This window comes from Hippopotamus amphibius, chromosome 11, assembly GCF_030028045.1.
Source record: "Hippopotamus amphibius kiboko isolate mHipAmp2 chromosome 11, mHipAmp2.hap2, whole genome shotgun sequence".
Taxonomy (NCBI): domain Eukaryota; kingdom Metazoa; phylum Chordata; class Mammalia; order Artiodactyla; family Hippopotamidae; genus Hippopotamus; species Hippopotamus amphibius.
In genome coordinates this window covers 106,931,164-106,952,001 of record NC_080196.1, presented here as the reverse complement: position 1 = coordinate 106,952,001, position 20,838 = coordinate 106,931,164, and the positions used below count along the sequence as shown (strand labels likewise).

General features: G+C 35.7%; 1 protein-coding gene across 1 annotated transcript in view; it reads right to left on the bottom strand.

The window, feature by feature from the left end:
* CCDC102B (coiled-coil domain containing 102B) overlaps positions 1-20,838 on the bottom strand; it is a 251,247-nt gene that overhangs the window by 163,196 nt on the left and 67,213 nt on the right. The window contains exon 5 of the mRNA XM_057700148.1: positions 5,973-6,089. Coding sequence (XP_057556131.1) covers positions 5,973-6,089 — 117 coding nt within the window. The remainder of the gene's footprint in view (positions 1-5,972; positions 6,090-20,838) is intronic.

Genomic DNA, 20,838 nt, shown 5'->3' with positions numbered 1-20,838 from the left:
TATTTACCCATTGACGGTATTGTTGTATGAAAGTTTTGGCATTTGCAAATAAAACCATTTTAAAGATTCATGTATCAGTTTTGTGTGGATATTAGTTTTTATTTCTCTGAGAGGAATGCCCAGGAGTATTATTTCTTGGTCACATGATAGTTGTTATTTAGGAACCCACCAAACTGTTTTCCAATGTGATTGCATCATTTACATCTCCAGTAGCAAGTTGGGTGATCCAGTAGTTCTGCATTCTCACTAGCATTGCTTTGTTACTAATTTTTATTTTAGCCATTCTGATAAGTGTGTAGTTCTATCTCACTGTGGTTTTAATTTGCATTCCTTTGGTGGTTCATGTGTTGACATCTTTTCATGTGTTTATTTAATGGAGACAAATTTTCTTTCATCTGAAAATATCCTAAAGTATATTTTCACTGGATATAGCATTTTGAGTTGACAGTTCTTTCAGAACTTGGACAAAACTTCCTTCTGGCCTCTGTGGTTTCTGATGAAATTTTCACTGTCATTAGGATTATTTTTTTCACTGTAGGTCAAGTGTAATTTCCTTCTTGGTGCTGTCAAGATTATTTTTTCTTAATTCTCCATGAGTTTGACTGATCTGTCTCAAAGTGGATATATTTGAGGTTATGCTGATTGGGGTTTACTAAGCATCTTGACTGTAGATTTGACCCTTATCCTAAATTTGGAAATTTTTCAGTCTCTATTTCTTTGAGTAATATTCAGCCCTACATAATTTCTCGTCTCAAACTGGCCTCCAGTTGCATGTATTTGATTTTTGTTAGCATCCCACTGGCCCCTACCTCAATCCCTGCTAGCAAAGGCTTTTTTTCTTCCAGACTATTTTCTTCCTGTCATTCAGACTGGATAATTTCTATTGTTCTGTCTTTAAGTTCACTGATTCTTTCCTCTTTCCCTTCCGTTCATAATTTTTAAAAATTTTGATGATTTTTTTCGCTTCTAAATTTTTCCATTTGTTTCTTCTTTGTATTTTCTATTTCTCTGCTGAGACTTTCTATTTCTTTACTGAGGATTTCTATTTTTTTTTCATTTGTTTCAAGCATGGTCATGGCTGCTGATTAAAGCATTTTTACAATGGCCACTCTATTATTGTTTCTATTTTAAAGTATTATTTATTATTATAAAGTTGAAAACTTTATTTAAATGAAAATACTCACTATTGGTGGAAGATTCAAACACAAGAGCAAACAGAGAACAAAATTGATGTAGCCCTTACGGAGGAAATTTAGCCATAGCTATGAAACCTTTAAAATTTGATCACCACTTTAAAATCCTTGCCAAGGAATGGAACCATCTCTGTATTTGCAGTGCTGATATTTGTTGATTGTCTCCTTTCATTCACTCTGAGATATTTTGATTCTTGATATGATGAGTAATAATCAACCGTGTCCTGGACATTTTGGATATTATCTTATGAGACTCTGGATCTTATCTAAGCATTCTGTTCTAGAAGGTAAGGAGACAGAACTGATTCATTACTTCCAGGTGAATGTAGAAGCCCAGGTTCCCCACCAGAACTCCATGGTACCTGATTGGGGGTGCCCTAGTTACTGCTGGATGCGGATGGGAGTTTCCAGCTATCCAGTAGACCTCCTTAGCTGGCAGAGGGTGGAGGTGAAAGTATAGGCCCAGTACGTGGTTTTCACTGACACTGCTAGGTCTGGGGTCTCATGACTGCCCAACAGGGATGAAACCCTGGCTCCAACTCAGCCTCAATGCCGCCAGTTCAGAAGGAAGGGTTGGGCAACTTTCTACTGCCTTGCAAGGGTGGAAGTGTAGGCTCCCCACTCAGCTTTACTAACAGGAGTTGAGGTGGAGCACCTGGGCTTTTCTATAGTATTTGGTGAGTTAGAACAGTAATTGTCTAGAAGTTTCCTGTCTTGGTAAGCTGACCATTCCCTAGTCCTTTGACTAGAGCAAGCAGACTTCGGTTGCATTTTGGTTTTGGTTTTGGTTTCACCTGTGCCTGTTGGTGTTTCCAGGCTGCTGGCTTCTTCAGCACCAATTCTGTCATACATGCATATATATGCAGCAAAAAGAAAATCCAGGAAACTCAGCACATGTCATTTCTTAGGTCCCAAAGTACCTAGCTGAATGCCTCTTCTCTTCAGCTTTAAGAGTCTTTTATGTTTGCTTTGCATATAATGTTCAGAGCTTTTATTTAACTTATTGAATTAAGTAGGGAAAAGTATGTCTACTTAATCTTTCCAAAGTGGAACAGGAATAGGATATAAATGTATGAATATGTGAGAAGAGAAAAGAACAAACCACAGGTCAGAAATACGAAATCAAAATTCCTGAAAATGTGAAACTGATATGTGATATATTTTTTGGAATAATACAAGATAAACAAATTATTTTCCCTTGGAAAATGTTTATCCCAAAAAGTTTGGCCTAAAAAAATGTAACATGAGTGTTTCCTGATTATGGGTTTGCTTTCAATTAGCTGCCAGATTGTAGAAAGAGGCAGTGATTTCTTCACTCAGAATGCCAGTTCATTTCCATTCTAAATAAACTCTCATTTCTAGTTCAAGCGGTCTTGATCTTAAATGTGGTGAAAATATCAAATGCATCCGTTATGCATATGCATATATGCATGTTAAGACATATGCATTTCCATAAAGTGACTTCCTGCAAAGAGAATTCACCTCATTACACACTGGCCAGAAGAGTTAATTATTTAAATACTCTGGGGCCCTTTTCTGAGGGCTGCATTTTGAATTTCTTTGACGAATCAGATTTCCGAAATGGGAAGATCATCATCAAACTACTTCTGGAAGAGACTGGGCAGATTAAGAGATCAGTAAAACACATGCCTCAAGCAAAAACAGTACTATTATCAAATTGGTTGGGGTTACTAATAGTTTTAAAAAGGTGTCCATGATATATGGGGATCATCAATGGTTAGAAAATTGTGATGTTTGATACAGAAATACTATTTTTTAATTCCAACAATTAAAATCCATCATATTTCCCGAGTTGTTGCTCCAGGAAACCCACAGGATGAGGACAGAGCAGGGTAGCTATGTCAGATACTGATTGCTGGCAACATGTGGCTTCAGGATTTAACTCATGGGCTGGTGGCCTTTGGTAAGTTCCAAACCTGCTGAACAACCTGACCTGAGTGTGTGCCTCTGAGATACTGAAACTAAACGAGAACATAGGTAAAAGATTATGTCAATAAAGTCTGAAGTTATTTTGTAACCTTGAGCAAGGTAAGTTCTCTAAGATTCTTTCCATTAAAAGTAGCTAAGAATACACAGATTATAAGAGTGTTAAACTATTAAATAAGATTTTATACTTCAATGGCCCAGCAATTTATGTGTGATGTATACAGTAAGTTCTCAGTAAATGGTAGCTATTATAATAAGCATTATACCAATAAAAACGAGTAAACAACTACAAGTGTATTTTTAGATCGATAAAATACAAATTAAAATGATCTTTTTGGCCTATCAGATAGGAAAATATTAAAAATAAGATACACTGTTGGCTATAGAACGAGCATGTTTATACATTGCAGGTGAGTGAGAATGTAAATTGATATAATTTTTCTAATGGGTAATTTGGCAGTGTGTATAAAATACTGAAAAAATAAACATCCTCTTGAAAAAGCCATACTATTTCTAGGAATTTATTCTAATCCATTTTTAAATGTCTAAAGATGTATGTGCACATGCATGTTTACTGCAGTGTTGATGATATATCTAATAATAAAAGTAAATAGATTTTTAAAAATAGATTATATTTTCATTACATTATGGTATAATCACCCAATGACTTTTATGCAAACATAAAAAGATATGATGTGATTTTAAGATCTAAACATAACCAGTATAACAAACAAAACAATACCAACAGAGTGATTATGTCTTCTTTTCCAAAGAAAGGAGGTAGCTTCTGTCCTATTTTAAAATTTAAATAAACACATGTACTTACGTATACAACACACACACACACATACACACACACACAAGCTCACTGTTTCTATAGGAATTTGTCCCAAGATTTGTTGTTTTGAACAAAGCCTTCTTTCTGCAATTTAATTCAATTGAATATACCATTCAAGTGCACACAGCAAAAGATATAGCCAATTCATGTCTACATTTGCTTTCAGCATTAAGTGCTTCACTAAGAATTTCAAAATAGCACAATTATGTATCATAATGCTTGAATATCTTGTGGGAAAGTGCCTTTAGGTGGGCAAAATGTTTGTATCCTAATTTAAGATACAAAATTGAGCTCTGTAGATGTGAAATAGCTTACTCAAATGAGTCTCAGAACTTTCTATTACACCAAACTGAAAAAGTTGCACATCAGAGATCCTGTACTGCTATGGCTCGCAACGTATACTAAAAATGATGATCAAAGACAACGCCCTCAACTTCTGAGCAGAGAAATCACAGCCATATGTGCCTGCCTCTGCGTTTGTCTCTAACTCCTAAATAAGCTTGTATTCTACACGTTGTGGGATGCTTAATCAAAGGTGCTTCTCAGATCTCAGGGCTTAGGAAATGTGGTACTTATCCTGCGGGTTTGTTTCCTCTTAGAAAACAAAGATATAAGAGCCATCATTTTTTTCCCCTTTGACTTCTTGGTTAGCAAGAGATGTTTTCAACAGTCCAGTCTGTCTCATCAGGGATGTCTCCATATGCTGTCCCTCACCCCAACACCCCTTATATGACTCCTAGAAAAGGTGGCAAGGGAAGAGCTAGTCTCAGGAAGACCTAATTCTCCTGAATATCTTAGCTAATTCCCAACATGAAAGCACTCTGCCTCAGACAATTTTTCCCCTGCAGTATGTAATCTTTTCAAAACTCCTGTGTGGTAACTAGTATTACGCTTACTTCCATCTTGACAATTTGTACACTGAGACCCAGAGGCTTAAGAAGTTGACCAGAATAAAGCAATCAATAAGTGATGGAGCCTCTGTTGCTCCAAAATCTATGCATTTTCCGTTGCACTAAGTTTGTCCAATATAAAAACATCCTGTGGTGTGAATTCAGTCTTTACAGAATTTTATACGGAAGAAACCTTCTAATACAAATTACTTTCCTCCCAACCTATGTTTTTCACTAACTTAATTCCATTTCCTGAATTGTTCTTACACATTTGTATCTAAGACATCTTCCAGAATTACCTGTTACAAAATAAATAATTTATGATTTCCCACTTCTAATGCACTAACACAATATTCTATAAAGTACAAATAATTCAATCTCCTCTCCTATCTCTAAGGATGATAATTCCTCCTTTATCAACAAGACAAAGAAAACAGTGTATAACCTGTGAAAATTAATTTGTCGTTGGTGGTGGTGGGAATGGAAAATAGATGTTTCCAGTATTTTACTTGGCACACCTAAGAAATGAATTAACTATAACCAAGATGAGGTTAGTCTGCTTACTGCTAGTTGCCAACGGCCGTGTGAATTCAACCAGGAACTACATGTAGCAAATCTAGTATGTCAATGTTCCTGATAATACCTTAACACATGAGATCTAGCATCTGATCAAACTTTTAATAAATATTTATTTACAGTAAGACCTATCAGCTATAGGTGTTTTTTTTTTTTTCCAGGCAAGGCTTTATTGGGGTCCCTGCTGCAGCAGGGTGGTGGGGGAAATGAGAACAAAGAAACAGGTTCTCTCTCAGGGAGTGAGGGGTGAGCTTGTTCCTTATATGAGGTCAGGGTAGGGGGGTGTCCAGGTGGTTTTTCAGTCAAAGAATTTGCCTTTATAACACTCGGATAATTCAGATATAGTGTTGGGCCAGCATCATTTCACAGCATTTTAGATCACATATAAACTGGTACGTTCTTCTTGATTCTCAGCAGCATTCTGTTTTATAAAATAGCCAAAGACTCCTCAGTTATACTTCTTAGGACAGTGTATCATCTAAACCTTCAGATATGTTTTAGTACGTTACTCTTTATCCGATATCTTACCTCTGCTCTTAAGTCATAGATCACTCTGTCATTGCTGTTTTGAGGTTTTGATCCTTCCTTTATATCTCCTGATATTTCTTCCACTTCATTTTTATGTTGACCACGAAGAACATCAAACTGAAAAAAGAAAGTTAAAGTCATAATCACACGATATTACAAAGGCTGGTTCCAGGATAATTCACATTAGTCTTTCATTTTGCTTTCAGTTTTTGTTTTTTTTTTTCCTTTTCTGTGTGGAGCCTGGTAGGTTTTGTTGTTGCTGTTATAGTTATTGTAGTTGAACCATGTACTTTTTTACACCTGTAGTTGAAAAATTTTATGTTGTTGGAAAACAAATCAGCAAATCTCCATTAACCTAAATTCACCAATCGAAAATTGCACGAAGCTTAGTTACCTCCACAGATTCTTAATAATTGATCAGATTCTAAACTAATCCAATTAATTCTGATCTTTCAGTCTTGAATATTAGTCCCATAGCACTTTTGTAATCCTTTTTACATATATTTTCTATGAAGTATAAATAGAGTATAGATTGTAACAGAGACAAACTTGGGCAATGGAAAAAAGCACCTGTACCATATGCTCATGCTGGTAAAGCGTATGTAGAACATCTATAACAGATGCCAATAAATTGTCATAGAAAACCACTGCAGGAAAACAGTATAAATAAACGGAATATTGTTCAGCACTTAAAAAAATGAGCTATCAAACCATGCAAAGACATGGGGGAACTTTAAATGCAAATTGCTAAGTGAAAGAAGCCAATCTGAAAAGGCTACGTATTGTATGATTCCAACTATTTGACATTCTAGAAAAGGCAGAACTATGGAGTCAGTAAAAAGATCAGTGGTTTCCAGGGCTTGGAGGAGGAAGGGGTGACTTGGTGGAGCACAAAGGTTTTCAGGATAGTGAAATTATTCTGTACGATACTCTAATGATGGACACATGTCATTAGACATTTGTCTAAACCAATAGAATGAACAACACCAAGAGTGAACCTTGAGGTAAACTATGGACTTTGGGTGATTATGGTGTATCTTGTAGGTCTACCAGTTGCACCACTTTGGTGAACGACCTCAATAATGGTGGAGTTATGTGTGAGTGTGGCAGGGGGCATATGGGAAATCTCTGCACCTCCCATTCAATTTTGCTGTGAACCTAAAACTGATGTAAAAAAATAAAGTCTATAAACATAGGAGTGAGAAAAGTCCTAGAACTGCAAACAATGACTTTTCCCCATAATTAGAAGTTTTCAGCAGAATCATGAAATTTTATATGTATATATATGTAGATATATACACATAGGCTATTTTGTTTTATGAACATGTTTTTCCTATACTATGCAGATAAATGTTTCTAGAATTAAAATTATATAATTTGTATATAATCGACAATAAATTACACCACTTATTTAAAATTTTAGAATAATGTTATTCATGTTAATAGTAATATTAAGCATGTACTAGTCTCTAGGAACTGGACTTGATATATATTTTCTTACTTAATGCTAACAGTAATCCTATGTGTTAGGTATTATTATTACCCTCTACCTTAAAGGAAAATAAACCATATTTTTACTAGGCTTAAGTAACATTCCCAAATTCACAAAGCTAACGACTGGAGGAAGCAAATTTGAGAATATTCTTGCCAAATTCATTACCTGAGTTCTTAATCATAAACCAATACTGCATCTGTAGATACAAAGGTAAATGTCATAATGATTTTCTGAAAGGCGATAAGCTTATAGAAATAGATAACAGAGAGAGCATAACAGAAGATACCATCATGCCAACATACTAGAAATGGACCACAGTGGAGGGAGGGGCTGATTTGCCAGCTACATAGAGGTTCCATGTTCAGCATTGGTAACATGGAAAATGCACCAAGGAAGGCAAGAGTGAAACAGGGGAACAGGAGATTATGCTACGAGGTTCATGGGAAGGCAGTCTATGCATGTTTCACTCCACTTTCATATCAGTTAACTACACAGAGTGGCTTAATCTCCAGCCAAAATAAAATAAAATAATAAAAGTCAATTTGCTAAAAGAAAGAATAACAAATTGCAAGAAACATGTTTTGGGTTGTGTTCACTAAAGTAAAATTTAACTCATTGTGGTAATTGAGTGCCCCTAGATTAACTTCTGAAACTTTGATCATTACTTCTCAGGGAACTAGATCAATCCTAAACCCTACCATTGTCAACAGAACTTTCAGTAAACCACTCATAGGAGAAAAGAGGCAGGAAAATACATTTTCATAAGCAACAGTAGAGGGAATCCACATCAATAACCTAAAATAATTCCATCTTCATTCATCATTGAGAGCAGAAAATCAAGGATCTCTGGACATGGGAAGAATCCCAAGAGTATGAAAAAACATGACCAAGATTAAGAAACAGAACATATGATAGAAAGAAATGAAACAAAAGAGAAAAATGGTGCAATTTAAGATATGAAAGAGACTTATATTTACGGAATCTAAAATTAAAAAAAAATGGTACTGATGAACCCAGTGACAAGACAAGAATAAGGATGCAGATGCAGAGAATGGACTGGAGGACACGAAGTTGGGGAGGCGGGGGGGGGTGTGAAGGGGAAGCTGGGACGTAGTGAGAGAGTAGCATAGGCATATATATACTACCAACTGTAAAATAGATAGCCAGTGGGAAGTTGCTGTATAACAAAGGGAGATCAACTCAATGATGGGTGATGTCTTAGAGGACTGGGACAGGGAGGGTGGGTGGGAGTCGCGGGAGGGAGGGAATATGGGGATATGTGTATAAATACAGCTGATTGACTCTGGTGTACCTCAAAAACTGGTAGAAGAGTGTAAAGCAATTATATTCCAATAAAGAGCAAAAAAAATCTAATCATGATCTTCAGGAAAAAATTTAATATATATTGCATTCATAAATTAAGGACAAATGAATTTCAAAATTTTAACGAACAATAAAACAATGCTTTTAGAATGTGTCTAGTCATTCTTCCTTTAGAAAAAATTTACTACAAAAGTTAGAAGACAGAGTTGAATGTTGGAGTGTACCCTTTCCCCTGATGCAGTCCCTCCTTGGACAGCATATGTGCACCCATGGTATTGCATACAAGTCACAACTCTGACAGCCTCCAAATGTCCAGCTCCACCCTGAAGGTCTCCCCTGAACTTCTGACCTACACACCCAGCTTCCTACTGATCACTTCTGTAGGCTTCCAAAGCTTAACACTTTGAAAAGACTAAGTATTTACTTCTCCTTCAAATGGTTCTCTGCTAGCCTTTGCCTCTCAACAAATATCACCTCCATCCTTCCCTTTGATCAGACCAAAAACATTGGACTTATGCTTAGCTTTTTTTTTCTTTGATATACCACATTCAGAGTAAAACAAATCAATTGAACTTAGCCTTCAAATTATCTAATAAATCCAACCACTTTCTACCTTCACCACTACTGCCCTGATCAACCACCGTGATCTTAGTTATTTTAATAATAGTCACACTCTCTGCTTCTCCTCACAATCTGTATCCCCGTTCTCAAAACAGCAATCAAATAAAGCTTTTTAAAAAGTAAATGAAATCATGTAACTCCACTACTCAAATCTTTCCAGAGGCTTCCCAATCTATTCAGAGTATAAGTCAAAGTCCTTATTAGCTGCTTGGTCCTATAATCCTCAGTCCTGGTCTCCTATTCCTACTTCTTATTCCAAGCCAGCCCCTCTGACCTCATGGTTCCTATATACTCCAGATAGGCAAGAGCAAAAAATAAAATAAAAACAATCAATGAAATGTTGTACAGGTAAAGCAATTAAAACAGTATGACAAAAAACCTGATTAACACACTAATGAAACAACTATACTCCCTCCTATTTAAAAAATTGAGTTGTTCTGATCATTTAAAAATTATTTTTTGAACTCAAAATCACCTTAATTTTGCCACTTACCTCTTCAACTTTTAGTTTAAATTCATGGAGTTGTAACTAAAATTCTATTTAGCAAATGAAAAATTGAAAGTCATGGATGGGCAGATGGTAAAGATTATTAATTTAGCAGAATTATGAATGTCATCCGCAAATGATATGTCACATTAGTTAAATTGAAAATGACAGAAATAGAAGGTATCTAATGAAATGAATGAGTCAGCATTAGAAAGCATTTTCCAAGTTTCTGTCCCTTTATTTAAAATTCAGTTAAGTATAATCCCTTGCAATAGTATTTTTTTTTTGGAATTGCATCACAGTATAATTCCAAAACTCCTCTTTAAAATTCCTCTTTTCATACTGCAGTATTTGTGAAAGGTTAAACCAGGCAACTTATCATATCTCTGACTTCAGAAATATCTGCCATAATTTGCTTCTGGAAAATTAGCAACATTACATGTAAATATTTCCTCTAATACATTTAGATTTAGCATAGAGTGGAAAACTCTTTCTGGATAAGCTGTCTAGAAAACAAAAATATTGTGTAACATAAATAAAAATATGTTCTTATTTAATCAGATAATATAGGAGAAGGAAAATGCATTCAACATTCATTAATCACCACCAAGCATAATGATTTCTTTCACTTGTATATTTCTCAACTCTCCACATCTCTCCACACCCCTCATCAAGTTTAGGGCATCTGATTATTTCCTTCTGGATTACCATGGCAGACTCACAACAGTTTCATCATCGCTCAAGCCCCCCAAATCTCTTCTTCACACTGAAGTTTGAGTCATTTGTTTCATTGTAATCAGATTGACTCTGGTCAACACACTTTAATGGCTTGACCCATTGCCTTCATGTTGATATATACATTTATAATTTGGCTTTTGGAATAAGTATTGACTATCGACTAGTTCAGAATATAAGACCAAGTTAGGCAGGTTCTGGTAGGGATACCATATTCTTAAGAAAGGTGAGGAATGTAAGAAGGAAATGTACCCTGATAGAAGGCCACCCAAATGCAGTGGACCCAGAGACAGCTAACAGCAAGGTTCAGTTCATTCCAATAATTTGAATTAACTGTAAGTGTACAGGGAAGTCTCCCAAATGTCATGACTTACATCATAGTTCCAAAACTTAGCCAAAAATTCTTTTAAGTAAACTTTACCTAAATCCCTCCCTCAACCTTAAAGAATAAGTAAAAACACTAAAGAATGTTTAACTATGATTAATGCAAATTTTACTGTATCCTTCAAGTCAAATAAAAACACTAAATAATTGATTTTATTGGTCTTTAGACTCTTTTTCTTCCATGCTAATGTATCCTCTACCTTTTTAAAGTTTGTCTTAAAATATTATATTTATTTAGATTCAAAAAATAAAATTTCTGGTGAATTTTAAATATTGACCCTTTAAATAGGATGGTTGTATCACACTTCATGCAATGATATCTAAAACCCATAGAAATGTGATATTCATTGTCATCTGTTCAAAAAAATTATATTGTTAATTTTATTTCTTAAATTTTTATTCCTATTCCACCTTCTTTACATCATCATACTATAACATATGTTTATACTTGAAAATGTTTTTACTCTATAATATGCAACAAAAATAGGTATATAAAATATGCATGTATTATATATATTACAACTGTAAGGCTCCAAATGTTAAAAAGTTTCTTTTGGATTGAATTATCTTAATGAGTACTACAGGTACATGGTTGCTTAAATATAAGATGGGACAGCACATATTGTGATAAATAATTACTAAATATAAGCTAATCATTTACTGGAAATGCATCTCTTTATGAAACAGACACATTTTTTCAATTAGTTTGTGTATCCATGGATGAAATTACTTATTGATAGAATAAATTAAGAATTATCATCGCCTTTATTTATTCTTTTCAAAATATGAGCACTGAGAAAGTTGATCACACATGTTGACAGAAAGGAAAGGTATTTTGTTATAGCAGAGTCATTGTTTGGATTATTTTTTAGTATCTTACTAAATTTATGGTAAAGCTACATTTTGATTTTACATCAAAATTTATTTTTTATTATCTATAAACTGACTAATCCATTAGGTCCTATTCCAGTATTTTCATGAAAAGGAAAAGTAGGAACCACCTGGCATGCCAAAGGTTTTGTGACCCTTTTGTTAGTTGATTTCTCAGTACCAATACTGTGTACCATCTCTGTGTCTGGCACCCCGTAGGTGTTCTCATTTCTGGGATGGGGGATAAATGTGCCTCTCATTTGAGAAGTGGGTGGAGGGTAATGTGGGCTGAGGGAACTCACTTGCAAATTACTTCCTTAGGGAGATCAAGTTTTGAAGACCCCATGTGGAAGCTGGACATCTGGGATTGAAAACCAAATTACTAACCCTGTGGGGACTTGTGAGAAGAAGGCAGTGGTGTGGTGGTGGAAGGAATTATTTTAATGACTGCAACTCTCTCCATGAAAACAGCCAGAGCGATGAAAATAACAAAATAAAAACCTATGGATGCCTCCAGCAAAATTAGGTAACAAGTGTTCCCTATGAATCCCAAGATACAGGCGCGTTAGGACGACCCACTCGCAGCTTCAAGCATGGCAGGAGACCAGCACCTGCTTGAGAAAATTAAGGGAAGTAGCATGATCTGAGGACAGGAGAACCCCAGACTGACAACAGACGATACCTGGGAAGTGTCAGGTCAACATGAAAACAGTAGATGAAACTAGCGGAATTTTACGATTTCTAATTGGGGAGCATATGTGAGAGGGCCACTGTAAAGTCTGAAGAAATGGAACAGTCTCTATGCTATATCCTCTTTAAAAAGAAAAAAACCCGACAATACTTCTTTCAAAAACAGCCCCTCCCCTCGGAGGGAAATGCTGAGAACGGAATCCGCTTTGAGAGGAACAGTGGCAGTAAAGGTAGAGAAGGGAACCCGTAGAGTCAGTTGGGGAACAGAGCCAGGAGGTTTTGGAGGGGAAGAGACCACAATTTGGGGCAGGCACATTACACAAACATTAAGAGTAGTGAGCTCTAGAGCAGTGACTCTAGAAACCATTTCTTTAGTCACCCACTTTCCCTTATATGTACCAAAAAAACCCTAAATCCTTTTAAGAATGAGCAGCAGAAGAGGGTCACAGTTGAATCATATGTAGTGTTATATATGGACAAAAGAACGAGGACTAGAATAATCTTAACTACAGTGAGAATATGGTATAAACAGTGAGCACATTCTAGAAATACATGCTCACTAGAGAAAAAAAGCAAGAATCAAATTTTTCAACGTGTCCCAAACGACATCGATAAAATTAGGAATAACATGAAAGAGCAATGCAACTGAGAATTTTAAAACTTCAGAAATGTAATTATATTCAGGAAAGAATTAGAAATAAAAGAAAAATCACGTCCAATTAAACTAAAAGGAACACAAGAGCAAATAAGTGCCACAGCTACTGCTGTAAGAGACAAGGTAGAAAGAAATAAGATGCTAAATATCCAAAAGTGATGAACAAACTGTGACGAACAGAAGAGAGTGACAAAGATGCAACAGATTTATAAATTTACCAGTTCTTTCCACTGAAATGGCCTGGAAAGAATGACCGTCTCAGCACATTCCTACACACAGACTGTGGTCTTGAGATATTTCCCTCTGTAAGAATCCAGGACTCTGAAGAAACGGCTTATTCCAGATCTAAAACAAGGATATTTTGGCATATCTGGTATATGTACTCACACCACAGAGTAAGGAAACTATAAAAGTTTGCTAGGATTGCATCAGTTGTTCTCAGTAGCCAATATTAAGAAGGGTCTGCCCTCTAAATGTGGGAATTTTTGAATATCAGTAGGGATAATAATTGCAGTAGATTAAAACACACTCAAGTTTAAATTCATGAATGCATAATGATACTAAAAAAACGAGTTTGATTAGCACTGGGGAATGCTAGGGAACTAATTTATTATTTTGTAAATTGCTACAGAAAGGGAAAGTAATCTATCATGTATCCTGACTATATCTAAATGCACAAAGTACTATGTGAGAAGAAATTCTCTTCATTTAAATATTCCAACTAATAGCTTAAGGGGAAATAATAGAATTAGAATATCATAATTTTGTAGCCCTTAATTAATCAATGGTTCTAGGCAATAAGCATCAGTCTGATAGCACCACAGAGACATCCAAATACCATGTGCTTCTTAAGGGAAGAATACACCACCTAGGAAGACATCCTGAAACTGAATCACATCAAACCCATTGATTCAACTACCATTTTATAAAAAATAGAGGACAGAGAAACATAGCAAGTCGTACCATAAGATGCAATCGCTAAAATCCAAAAATAAAACCTTACAGGATAAATGACATGGCTTTTTAAATAAATTATAAGAAGGAAAAAAAGGACAAAGAAATATAAAGAAAAACCTATATATTAAAACACACTTAAAAAGACATATCCAATTAAAATGTCTGAGCCGCATTTGAATTTTTATTCAAATGAGTCAACTGTGAAAATAAAATTGATGTTTATTAAAAAACTGCACATTTGAACATCGAGTACTTGATATTAGTAAATTACTGTTAATTTTTTAAGTTTGAAAATGGTTTTGCTGTGTTTAAGAAAAAAGAGGCCTTACATTTTGAGATATATATGGAAATGCTTCCACGTGGAATAATATAATTGGGAATGGGGATGGGGATGGCAGAGGTAAAAAAATGATTGGTCATGGGACAATAATTGGCATTGGGTTCATTAGAGTATTTTTCTGTTTTCGTATATAGTTGGATAATAGGAGGCTGGCCCTTTTCTTCTACATATGGTTGTGGGCGTGCAGAAGAATATGAACAATAGTTCATCCAAGAGTCATATCAAGGCTTAAAATTATAAATCAAAATTATGAAAAATAACATATCCCTATTGTGTCCATTGGAAATTATTCCAAAGGTCATTTGAAAACCACCATTTTGTAACACTACCGCATGCTTCCAATTGCATTGTGTGCAGGTTCACTACTTGCTTCAATAATCCAAGGTTATACATTTTAGCTGATAGCTGATTTCGGTCTACAGAGTCACTCAAAGGCCAGGGGAAAGCCAGTTAGCGCCCTACGGAATTATTTATTATTCTTAACATTTATCCACAAAGTTAAAAGGTGATCACAATGGCCAATGCAGGATTAATCATGACTTGCAGAGAACATTCATCTGAGAAATTTAATTTGTATTTCATGAAGAGGTTAACTAACATATTTTAGATAAAATAAAGCATCTAATATGTGAATACAATGAGGTATAGTTCAATATGTGGGTGTTTTTCAATCTATATGGTATATATTTAGAGAGAGAGATTTATACAAACTTGTTGGATGAATAGAAAGAAGTTATCCTGTACAATGATTGATAAACAGGGAAATCAATCACTTTCCTTTATTCCAATTTAATCTGGAAATGCTTCTTTTTTTCCCCTTAACTTTTGAGTTATCCATTTCTAACAAGTTCAGATACTAAATCCCAACAACAAAATAATCTTATTTCTTTATCACAAGCTCCAAATAAAATTTCTAGCCTTTTAATGAAAGAATAACAACAGAGTGGTCAAAGGATACTGGAAACACATGAGGAAAACTGTGTTCTAGATGTGGTCCTGCTAAGCTTTTCTTGGATGGTCAGTCTTTTAGGTCTCGAATTATTTTATTTTCCATAAAAGGAGGAAGATAGACTAGATTTTTTGCTAAGTACTTTCCAATGTGAATATTACGTGAAAGTTAAAGACTGAAATTATTTATCTCAATAAATTAGTAAAAGGAAGGTTGATTAACAGCTTAGAAACCATGTAAAAAATAAAATGTTACACAGAAAAGGGTAATGACCTTTGTTCTTTTAATGCAGTAAAGAAGAAAATATTTTTAATAAAAATATAACATTGTTATTTTAAAACAGGTTATCATGACTTATCAAAACATTCACAAAACATATATAAACCCACAATCTGTATCAAAATGGACTGCTTTTTCATAAAATAATATTTAAAGGGAAACAAGATTAAAAAAAAGCATACTTCAAAATGATACTGACTGCTGAACAAGATGGAGTCACAGAAGCTAAATTTGCCATCCTGAAACCACTAAAAAACAAGAAATATAGAAGAAACAATTGTCGTAAAGACACTGATATCAAGCAATCCCTGAGAAATGGAAAACAAGAAAGAAAAGAAAAAAACAGCCCTAAAATTGGCCAGTTTACTACCTGGGAGGAGTTTCAGTTCACAGGGTAGGGAGGGGAAGCAAGGAAGAAGCTGGCAGTCCCCCCGAGTTTGGGTGGAGCTAGGAGTGATGGGCTGAGGGGTAGCTGGGGCAAAGGTACTAGAGCAGAGAGAACCAGCAGAGGAGAACCCTGGAGGTCTGCAGGGTACTCACCAGGGTGGTGATCTGAGCATACTTGTGAGAAAACTAACCCCCCCCCCCAAAAAATTAAAAGAAACACTCCCTAGGACTCACATAAGGTCAGTAATAATTCCAATTCCCAGCTGCCAAAGTGGAATACCTCATAATTCACATATCACTATGAAAAGGACTCAGGATGGTTTTGCCTCCATACTCAGTAGGAAACATAGCCTTAGACTAAATGCTACTCTGGTCTTACCTAACAAGCTTTTAAAGCATTAAGATAAAAAAGATCAAAAGATCTCCAAGTAATGAGACTACCTCTCAGAACAAAGCTCTAAAATAATTTTAATACATGAAAATATTCAGTGCCACCAAAAAAGATAAACTTTCTAATGACAGAAGTCCAATCAAAAATTGCATGTCATGCAAACTAATAGGAATGCATGACTCATAATAAGGAGAAAAATCAATCAGTTGAAACTAGCCCAGCAATAACACAGATGATAGAAATGACCAAGAGGGCTTAATACTCCCCTCAGCCTGACTAAATAAGGATGCAGATGCAGAGAATGGACTGGAGGACGTGGGGTTAGGGGGGTGGGGGGTGAAGGGGAAGCTGGGACGAAGTAAGAGAGTAGCATAGACATATGTACACTACCAACTGTAAAATAGATAGCTAGTGGGAAGTTGCTGTGTAACAAAGGGAGATCAACTCGATGATGGGTGATGCCTTAGAGGGCCGGGACAGGGAGGGTGGAGGGGAGTCGTGGGAGGGAGGGGATATGTGTATAAATACAGCTGATTCACTTTGGAGTACCTCATAAGCTGGTACAAGAGTGTAAAGCAATTATATTCTAATAAAGAACTTAAAAAAAAAAAAAAAAAAACTAGCCCAGAAATAACAAAGAGGATAGAATTAGAAGTGACCAAGAGGGCTTAATACTCCCCTCAGCCTGACTAAATTTTAGAGGGGTTCATTTGTGACCACAGGTTCTTGGCTTTCACTGTCTTACAGTGTGTATTTTGAAAACAACAACTTGTAATTGTAAATTCTTTCCCTGCTCCTTTGAAGCATAAATCTTCTGCCAGTTTTCTGCCAACTTTATAACCCAGGAAAGTTTCACTAGGACCTGGGAACTATCTCTTTGAAATGTAAACATTGAAGGAGATAGCACCTCTATTGCCTGGTCTCTATGGGAAGACAGTTAGTAAACAGTGATAACCTAATCATAGCGAAGAAATCTGAAAACTCAGGAACCCAAACCCTCGATATAGGCCTTTGATCAAACCTTGCCTCCCAAGCCCTTCCATACATTTCCTTTCACTCACCCCAGTAGCACTACACTAGGTGCCGATTCGCAAACGCTGGGACAACTTAAAGAGTCTTAACATACTTATAATTGACATCCCTGAAAAAGGGGCGAAGATAACTATTTAAACAAGAAATAATGGTCAGAAATTTTCCAAATTTGATAAAAAAGTATGAGCACAGAGATCCAAGAAATTCAGCAAACCTTAAGAACAAAGATATAAAGCGATCATAGCAACACACATTAAAACCAAATTGCTCAAAGCCAGTAATGAAGACAGAATTTTCTCCCTCATTTATAACTACCAAATGTGCCTTAAAATATTTTTTGTATATTTTTCCAGTTTACTGAGACATAATTGACATGTAACATTGTATAAGTTGAGGGCGTACAATGTGATGATTTGATACACCTACATATTGTGAAATGTTTACCATAATAAGGTTAGTTAGCACATCCTTCACTTCACAAATTACCATTTTGTTGTTGTTATTGTTAGGAGTGAAAACATTAAAGCTCTACGCTCTCAGTTTGTTGTTGTTGTTGTTAGGGGTGAAAACATTAAAGCTCTACGCTCACAGTAACTTTTGAGTTACTATGTAGTAACTCAATACAACACTGTTAACTACAGTCATCACACTGTCTTCCAGACAGGCTGTATCATTTTGCTTTCTCACCAGCAATAAATGAGAATTCCTGTTGCTCCACATCCTAGCCAGCATTTGGTGTCCTCAAGTGTTCTGGATTTTGGCTACTGTAATAGGTGTGTAGTGGTATTTCACTGTTGTTTTATTTTGCATTTTCCTGATGACAAAGAATGTGTAAGCATCGTTTGATATGTTTATTTTCCATCTGCATATCTTTAGTGAAGTGTCTATTGAGGTATTCGGCCCATTTTTTTCATCCAGCTGCTTGTCTTCTTATTGTTGAGCTTTGAGAGTTCTTTGTATATTTTGGATAATGGTCCTCTATCAGATGAGTCATATGTTTTCTCCCAGTCCTTGGCTTGTCCTGTCATTCCCTTGACATTGTCTTTAGCAGAGCAAAAGTTCTTGACTTTAATGAAGTCTGGCTTATCAATTATTTCACTCATGGATCATACTTTTACTCTATCTAAAATGTCATCAACATACCCAAGGTTATCCAGCCTTTTTCCCATGTTATCTTCTAGGAGTTTGGTAGTTTTGTGTTTTACATTTAGGTCTGTGATCTGTGTTGAGCTAATTTTTGCGAAAAGTGTAAGGCATTTGTTCAGATTTGTTTTTTGTTTGTTTTGTTTTGTTTTTTTTGGCACACGGGCTTAGTTGCTCTGCAGCATGTGGGATCTTCCTGGAGCTGGGATCGAACCCATGACCTCTGCATTGGTAGGCAGATTCCCAACCACTGCACCACCTAGGAAGCCCTGTTTTTTGTTTTTTGTTTTTGGCATGTGGATGTCCAGTTGTTTCAGCACCGTTTGTTGAAAAGACTATCTTTGCTCCATTGTATTGCTTTTGCTCCTTTGTCGAAGATTAGTTGAATATATTTATGTGGGTCTATTTCTGAGTTCTCTATTCTGTTCCATCATTCTCTTTGTCTATTCTTTTGCTAGTGCCACATTGTGTTGATTATTGTAGCTTTATAGTAAGTCTTAAAGTTGGGTAGCATCAATCCTCCCAACTTGGTCTTGTCCTTCAACATTGTATTGGTTCTTCTGAGTCTTTTGCCTCTCCCTATAGAACTAGTTTGTCAATATCTATAAAACAACTTGCTAGGATTTTGATTGGGACTGCATTGAACCCATAGATCAAGTTTGGAAGAACTAGCATCTTGTCAGAATTGAATCTTACTATCCATGAATAGAAGCACCTTCAAGATATACTTTTGAATGTGATGCCATTTTAATTATGGCTGTTAAGTCTTTTAAACTCCACAGAGTGTTGTTCTCCAAGTACACACACACACACACACACAGCTCCAAGTCCTTTAGCTCACAAAGAACATGAAATTACAGAACATCAAAGTTCTGGGGGAGGAAAAACATGTTTCAGATTTTTTACTTTTAGAAAAACAGGGTTTTTAAAGGATTAGTATGGTTTAATTCTTAATTAAATATTGCCTGAAGCTGCACATAATTACCATAGCATAAAACTAGGAAAAATCAAGTACTCATGTTTGAATATATTTTATTAGAGCTAAAGTATGTGACTTAACTCTACCAAGTGAAAAAACAGTGCCAACTTTGGTAATAATGAAAGAATATCTTACATTTCTGCAAAGCTTTAGAAATTGAAATGTTTTTCTTTGCTTTCCTACTTAGTCTTGGTCTCTTGATGACCTGCACTTCTGTCAAAATCAAAATTTTCACTTAAGAAAAATAATATAATTTTAAAATGTTTACCTCTTGCTTCAGACATGCATAAAACAGCTCAATGTTAACATATTTTCTTATGGGAAACAGAAAATTATGCCTCCTAATATTTTTTCCTAAATGAGTTTGCCATAAGGCTTCCTAGGTGGCACAGTGGTTGAGAATCCACCTGCCAATGCAGGGGACACGGGTTCGATCCCTGCTCCAGGAAGATCCCACATGCCACGGAGCAACTAAGCCTGTGCGCCACAACTACTGAGCCTGCGCTTTAGAGCCTGTAAGCCACAACTATTGAGCCCATGTGCTGCAACTACTGAAGCCCATGCGCCTAGAGCCCATGCTCTGCAACAAGAGAAGCCACGGCAATGAGGAGCCTGTGCACCACAAGGAAGAGTAGCCCCCATTCACCGCAACTTAAAAAAAAAAAAAGAAAGCCCACACACAGCAAAAAAAAAAAAAAAGACCCAACACAGCCAATGAAATACATAAATTAATTAATTAATTAATTAAAAAAACAAAAAAAATCTTGGTAAATGAGTTTGCCATAAAAAAAATCAACATATTTATGTTCTTGAGTTATCACAGGAATAGTTGTAGGAAGGCAGGTTATAGAAACTCTATTCAAAAACCTATGTAAGTTGAAAGAAGCCAGTCATAAATTTCCGTTTATATGAAATGTCCAGCATAGGTAAATCTATGGTATTACATTAGATTAGTAATTAACTAAAGCTGTGGGGATTGGAGGGAAATAAGAAGCGACCGCTAATGGATCTACAGTTTCTTTCTGGACTGATGAAATGTTCTAAAGTTGATTGTGGTGACAGTTGCACAACTCTTTGAAGATGTTAAAAACCACCAAATTGTGCTCTTTACAATGAATTGTATGGTATGTGAATTATATCTCAATAAAT